Source organism: Argentina silus (assembly GCF_951799395.1).
Source record: "Argentina silus genome assembly, chromosome: 21".
Lineage (NCBI taxonomy): Eukaryota > Metazoa > Chordata > Actinopteri > Argentiniformes > Argentinidae > Argentina > Argentina silus.
The window spans coordinates 14,147,247-14,154,507 of record NC_139675.1 but is presented as its reverse complement, the minus strand read 5'-3'; the positions used below and the strand labels follow the sequence as shown (position 1 = coordinate 14,154,507).

The following is a 7,261-nucleotide window of genomic DNA, read 5'->3' as shown; positions in this document are numbered from 1 at the left end:
ATGGCTGCCTCCAAGTCCCAGGCATCAGTTCATTCTTATTTGATTGTTACGGTCTTTTTCAGATTAGATTTGTCCTGTTCATTTGTAATTGTTCCTCTTGGGCTGGTGAGGTCTGTAGATTAACTGAAGTAAGCGTCTGGTTTCCCTCACTGAGCACGGTGGGGAGATCTCTACCTTGATAGGGTTCTGGCTCCACAGTTATGCCTAAAACTAGCCAATAAGGGCCCAGCATGCTGGGTGAGCTCATCTAACACTGATTTAGCTGCATGTGTCAAGATAAAACACACAGTTTAGGGATTAAACTAATGAGGGAATGCTTTTGAGTGAGGATGGATGACCAAAAACAAAACTAAATTCATGGGCGGTTTGTTTGCATTTCTCGGGTTATATGAGCATACAAGACTCTCTTTGAAAGCTTCATTTTTTGGCAAATCAAGCTGTACTTTGAAACTGCTCACCTTGGCAGCACAAACCCAAGCCAAAACGCTCATTAACAGTGTGTGTCTGTATGTGTATTTTTACAGATCCAGATCAAGCCATGGATAACAGCAGCTCAGGCTGGCTGGAGGATGCCAACAACGCTTCCCTTCCCTCCCTCCTGGAGGAGCCCCACTGCACCACGTTGAGGAGCCAGGCCTCCCGCGTGGCCCTCTACGCCTTCTTCATCATGGGCATCTTCTGCACTGTGGTGGGCAACTTCCTGGTGGTTCTCTCCATTGCCTACTTCAAACAGCTCCAGTCGCCCACCAACTCCTTCGTCATGTCCCTGGCAGTGGCTGACTGCCTGGTGGGGTTGGTGGTGATGCCCTACAGCATGGTGCGCACCGTGGAGGGCTGCTGGTGCTTCGGCGCCCTCTTCTGCCAGCTCCACTCCAGCCTAGATGTCATGCTCTGCACCGCCTCCATCTTCCACCTCAGCTGCATCGCCTTCGACCGCTACTACGCCGTCTGCAACCCCCTCGTCTACCATCTCAAGATGTCCCACGTACGCGTAGCCTTCCTGATCGTCGTCTGCTGGGCTGTTCCAATGCTCATCTCTTTCGGTCCCATCATGCTGGGGCTCCACCAGGCAGGCGTGGAGGTCCCGCTGCCCAAGGACGTGTGCGTGTTCCTGGTCAACCGCGTCTATGCCGTCATGGCCTCCATGGTAGCCTTCTACCTGCCCATGGGCGTCATGCTGGTGGCTTACTGGAAGATCTACAAGGCGGCCAAGCGGCAGGCCATGCAGATCAGCGCCATGGAGAGCCAGATGGCGGCGGGGGTGGGCAAGGACTCCAGCAAGAAGCAGAGGCAGCGCAAAGCCATGAGGAGGGAGAGGAAGGCCGCTAAGACCCTGGGGATCATCATGGGCGTCTTTCTGATCTTCTGGCTGCCCTTCTTCACCGTCAACATCGTGGACCCGTTCATTGATTACGGCACGGCGGGGGTGGTCTGGGATGTGTTCCTCTGGCTGGGATATGTGAACTCATCCCTGAACCCCTTCCTCTACGGGTTCTTCAACCGGTCCTACCGCAGGGCGTTTCTAATGATCATGGGATGTAGGATATGTCTGCCTGGGTCGACGCCGGGAATGGACCTATCACAAACCAGGAAGGAGTGCAATGAACGCACTGACAACCAATAAGAGATGACCTCCTAGAGACCTCGATTGGATGTTGTCGGTGGCTCATGCTGTACAGTGCATTCTAGCTCTGTGCAGTATTGTAAAGGTACATGGTCCTGAGGACACTTTTGTAAGGGACTACATTGTTCTCGTTTTCTCCTAGAAGATATTCACCCACTAACTCAACAGGCAACATCGATATTTGGAGAAACTCATGTGAAATTCATAGAAACTCAATTTAAATAAACACAAGGGTGAAAAAATACCCTTACATGACAGGGTATAAATAAACATTGTATTTGCGGTAGCCATTGTTTAAAATAATGTCAATACTCTCCAGAAAATGTCTAGCTTTGTAAATTCATGAAATGTGAGGTCTGCTTTTGTATCACAAAATGTCTCTGAGCTCCAGAATAAATAGTCATGTTTCCTTGGTTGCTCTTTGTCCTGAACAAATGGGTTGCTACTCGAGAGGATGGGTTTCAGCATTAATTAATTTACAGGTATAATAATGCTCTGACTGGACTATTCTACATCGAGGGTCTCCTGACAACAGCAAATGTGTTGATTAAGTAGGGGATAATGAACCATGAGGTGTGCTCTGCTTGGCAAATAATCCACACCACCGACGTGTGAACCGGCCCGAGGCGCAACCATGTATTTGTTTGAGAGAAAAGTAAATTGTCACATGTTTTTTGGCATACTTATGTATGTATGTTATGTAATATTTTGACAGCTATGTTAACTAGTGCCTTTTGTTGCTTGGCATGCTAGTTTGTATCCAGAGATAGGGTTAATTACTGAGGTGTCATAGAACATGCAGCTGTAACGGTTTCAAATACAATGCAAACCAAAGGGGATGTTTTCTTTCCAGTGTTTAACCCGACCCTTAGCAACGACATGACAATGAAACATGTCATTAGCATTGTGATTGGCCGAGAGGCATACTTCATGCTTTATTCCCTGATAAAGTAACAGCTATGACACGTTGTACCTGTTTACCATACATTGCAGTAATATCTCTGCACAAACACACAAATTACGAAGATTTGTTTATCATATGACAAAAGTGGTTGTTTTGAGAACTATATTTCTGAGCCCAGGGCAGAAACCACTACAATCCATCACAAAATAAATACTTAAGGCATTGTTTTTTTGTCACAATTCTCGTTTTTTGTTGGATAAAAGTAATATGGCACTCGAGTCAGTGCTTAATCGTGAATAAAGTCACAGCTGAGGGGTTGCCTCCGCTTCACGTCAGGCCTAACAACACCCCTCAGCTGTGACTAAAGGCAATGTCCAAAAAGGAAGGTCCCAAGGCTAGACTGCCTCTCTGGAAATATTTGCTGGAGGAAATAGTTGGGGAGAAAATAGATTGTGAAATATGGTTATGTTTTGATTAAATGGTGTTTATGAAATGATTACTGTCTGTCACTGGACAGACTGGGTCAAGCACTGGCACCAGCCGGTCGGGCCATGCCAAGTAAGAATAATAAGAGATAGAATAGATGTCAAGACTGTGCCAGAGAGAGAGAGAGGGAGAGGGAGAGAGAGAGAGGGAGAGAGAGAGAGAGAGAGAGAGAGAGGGATAGAGAGAGAGAGGGGTTGAGGGGGAAATTCAATTCAATTCAATAACAACAATGTTCAAACGAGGAAGGAGCAGAGGAAATAGATTGGGATGATTAGAAAGAAAATCCCATGTGACCTGTGTGAGATGAATCAAAAAGCCAAAACATTTCCCTGTTGCCTCCATTGAAAAATGAGCAAAAATGCAGATGCTATATGCTGAAAACAGCTAAGATACAAAATACACTTCAAGTAGAATAGCAAATTACATTATTTGGGGAAGATTTTAATGGAAAAATAAGGAAGAGTTTAATAATTCATTTATGGTAACCTGTAGGGCTGCAAGGCAGATACACTATAATCTCTAAGTGTGTCTTTAATCATAGTTTTGCCATGCAGAGTGCTTTGTGTTTACTCTTGGAGAGATTCACAGTTTTCACACACACACACACACACACACACACACACACACACACACACACACACACACACACACACACACACACACAGACCATTGTTAATGTTGGCACCCTTTTTTAGATTTAGTCTAGTCTTAGTAATTTTGACTAAAATAGCTTCAAAGTCATTTGAATAATTATTTAGTCTTGTTATTGTCAAAATTAGGATATTTTTCTGCATAAAATCCTATCGCTTCTCTTCCCAACAGACAAATTAGCAGAATAATTACTCTGCAGCAGATTAAAAATCACACCCCTGGATTTGGCACGAAAAGGGCGGTTGGCCTAATCAGTGCAAAAACAAACTCTGCTCTTGAGAGGATCAGCCTCAGCAATGCACTGAATGATGCAATGAATGATGCAGATTCACTAATATTGATCACAAAATCGGTGCTTATTTCTTTACCGATGAATGATTGAGTTGATTTGTAGATCAGTGACATGCGCAGCGCATTGCTCAAACTAATTGGCCCTCTCAAACGCGAAGATTCACCGACTGTTTTGAGATTGGTTGTAATTTTCCACCTGTCGGTTCGTGTGTACAGAAGCTTCCTACTCCCGTGGAAACTTCTCTTGTTTGAATCGACATGATAAGTAGCCCCTTTTTCTGCCGATAGCTAGTTTGTGTCAATGAAAGGTTTTGGCCAGATTGGAGAAAGTTTTCTGGGCAGAGAACATCAAAACGCAACACACGTTTTGAAGTTACAAAGCTGCATGTACCAATCAAGGATACCACCTTGACTCAACCCAGTAGGAAGTGTATAAGAGGTGTCAAAACACACGGCCTACTCTCCCATAACTTCATGATTATTATGATAATACTTTTCGCCCAGCATGGTTTGGGTAATTTGGAAGTGGAAAAGGAGAAAGGGAACTCCTCGCTCCACGGAAAGGCTGTGGAAGGTGTGTTTTCACAGCTCATAGGACATAACAGTGGAGATGTTGTTATGAAAGCTGTTTTAGTATTCAGGGCCAAAACAATCTCGTATTGCTCCTCAAGGGAGGATGAATCACCTGGCTGCAGGGCAACAGTTTATTCTGAAAACACCAGGCAACACCTACAAGGAGAGGTTAGAAACAGAACTGTGTAACTGTGTGGGAATCTGAATCTCTTAAAATGTTTGATCAGTGAATGTCTGCTTATACTACAGTAAGTAGGAAACTGACTATAAATATTCAGCGAATAAATATCCTAGGATTTTAACTTCAAAGTGGACAGTGCAACCTTGAATGATGTAGCAACTCAACTTATTCAAAACAAATGTTTCGTACTTGTTTTTTTACGATAATGACAACTAAATAAACTATATCAGACTATATCCTGGTTATTCTTGTTTATGTTATGAAACAAGCAATATAGCACCTATCTTAATTTATCTGTTTGTAGGATGAAGTGCCAATCCAGACATCCGCATCGAGATTCTAGACGGACCAGTCGCATTCAAGCATCATTTCAACACCTAGCAGGTAGGGTTGACAGTGAGTGAGCAAATATGTGACTTCCAATGCAATCATACATCACACTTAATGTAATTTCACTTAATCTGAGCGCACACACACACACACACACACACACACACACACACACACACACACAGGTACCCAGTAAAATCCAATTGCAGGCAGTTCCTTATCCTTTTTTTTGTCATTGTCAGCGCTGTAGAGATTTTGGCACCTGGACTGACTTACACTTCTATGACTTATGTTCAGCTTTTGCAGCGAATACTTGCTTACTTCTCAATGTTTATGACCAGATAGCGCATAGAGACAAAGCAGCGTCTAAATCTGTGGTAGTGCTGTTCAGTGTAGTGGATCATGTGGATCATTAATGTGGTGCATATCCAATGAGGAACTGCAGGATATGCAACATCTTCCAATAGTGACATCTGCTGGAAATTATAGGTATTAGTGCATCTAATTAATGGACATTTCTGGTCTTTCCGGCAGTAAAGATACTGTATGGGATGTTGTCCTTTGTTCTAACACACAGGTCAAGGTCTTGATGATTAGTCGGTCAGTTGAAGGAGCGTTACTGAACAATGAAGAGCACTTCCATTCTGTCCAATATAAGAAGTAGGCCTGTTATTTTTTTTCCTTTTTATTTTGCTTTATATCTGACATTGACAGACGTCATAACATCAGCAAATACAAACAAAACCGAAGCATCTTTTGGCAACACAAATAGCAGACTGGTAATGGATTCAAGGTTTTATCAACGTTATGGTCCTCTCCAAGTCAAATGACCTCTCGTCTTGTGTCAGTTAATGTAAATACTGTTTCATACCCATTCAACTGGTCATTTCTTCGCTCATATCCATTCTGAACGTGACAAATAAATGTTAGAATTTCATACAGATCTGATGTCAGTTCATCATAGTTAACAACATGTAGTTAATGTATATGCTGTACTTCACAAATTGTCCTTTTGTAATTGCTTCAAGTTAGTGGCTTTCACTTGTCGGCAAATTGTTTGTTCAAAATCACGATCCTTGTACATGTGTCCGTTGAGTTGGATGCCCTATTTAAAAAAAGGTGTGTGTCGTGGATGATAAAATGGAGGATTTTGAAGTCATGTGCTGCTGGTTGGTAAGATGGTGGCGATTGAGAGTAGTAAATCTTGAAGGCCACAGTGACTGAGGAACATTGAGACTAAAGTTTTTCATCTTGCCAGGTATGGATGGGTACACCTGTCCAGTGTAGGCCTTATGTGCCTTTACCAAACATAATTCTTGTAGTGCATTTCAAGTAGTACTATTCCACTTTCCTTGGGACAGAGCACTCTTCTTCCAAAAAACAACACACACAAACATGATACTCATCGCAAGTTTGGCATCATATTTTGGACCAATTTGTGCTTGGATCAAAGTCGTGGCCATTTACAGACCCCACATAAAACCCTTTCATCAAAATTGCCGGACAAAAAGTGCCAAAGCATTTTTCTCAGACTTTCTCTGCAGTCACATCCTGCTTCACAGTCATTAGCTGCGCTAATGTACCACGTGGTCTGATTGAGCCATTGCTCAGATGAGGTCAAAAGTTCTCACTGGCCAGAAACTGAAATGACAGCATCCCTTCTCCCTCTAAATGTCTGTCTCCTTCAGGCTGTAGCAGTCTGTGAGGTCATAGATCTGGTAGCTGCTCTGCTCGGCGCAGTCGTTGTAGATCCCCATGGACACCGTGTCGATCTCCGTCCTGCCCAGCGCGGGTGCCGCGGCGCCTTTCCCCGGCCCGGCCTTGATCTTATTTGACAGATTATTCATCTTCTCCTTGAGCTGGAACGAAGACTTCTGCAGCGGCGGGAACAGGTTCCACCCTTTGAAGCTCAGCGAGCGCCCTTTGCCCTTGTAGTAGAGGGAGCTCCCGCAGGACTCGTGGATGGTGAATCCGGGCCTGTACTCCCCCCGGGGGTCTCGCCCTGCTTTCACGGCGGCCCGCCACCTCTGGTCATAGTAGCGGCGTAAGACCCTGCGGCGGCGGTGGCACTGGCACCTGAGAAGGCGCGTGAAGGCGCGCTGGAACTCCTTGCTGGAGCAAGGGTAGATGACGGGGTTGATGCAGCTGTTGAAGTAACCCAGCCAGAAGATCACCTTGAACACCATGTCGGACGGCTTCAGGGCCGGGAAGAAGGAACCTG

At 44.5% G+C, this 7,261-nt stretch overlaps 2 protein-coding genes across 2 annotated transcripts in view; one reads left to right on the top strand and one right to left on the bottom strand.

Annotated features, from left to right (window-relative positions):
* Positions 1–538: 538 nt before the first annotated feature.
* LOC310821213 (5-hydroxytryptamine receptor 4) lies at positions 539–1,624 on the top strand (the record flags this gene model as incomplete). Its single annotated transcript, XM_083693170.1, has 1 exon — positions 539–1,624. One exon carries the CDS (start codon positions 539–541, stop codon positions 1,622–1,624), a length of 1,086 nt encoding a protein of 361 aa, XP_083549296.1.
* A 4,085-nt stretch (positions 1,625–5,709) lies between these two features.
* Positions 5,710–7,261, bottom strand: part of adra1d (adrenoceptor alpha 1D) — a 10,511-nt gene continuing 8,959 nt past the window's right edge. The window contains exon 2 of the mRNA XM_083692640.1: positions 5,710–7,258. Within this exon, the coding sequence (XP_083548766.1) occupies positions 6,708–7,258 (551 nt within the window). The 3' untranslated portion in view covers positions 5,710–6,707. The remainder of the gene's footprint in view (positions 7,259–7,261) is intronic.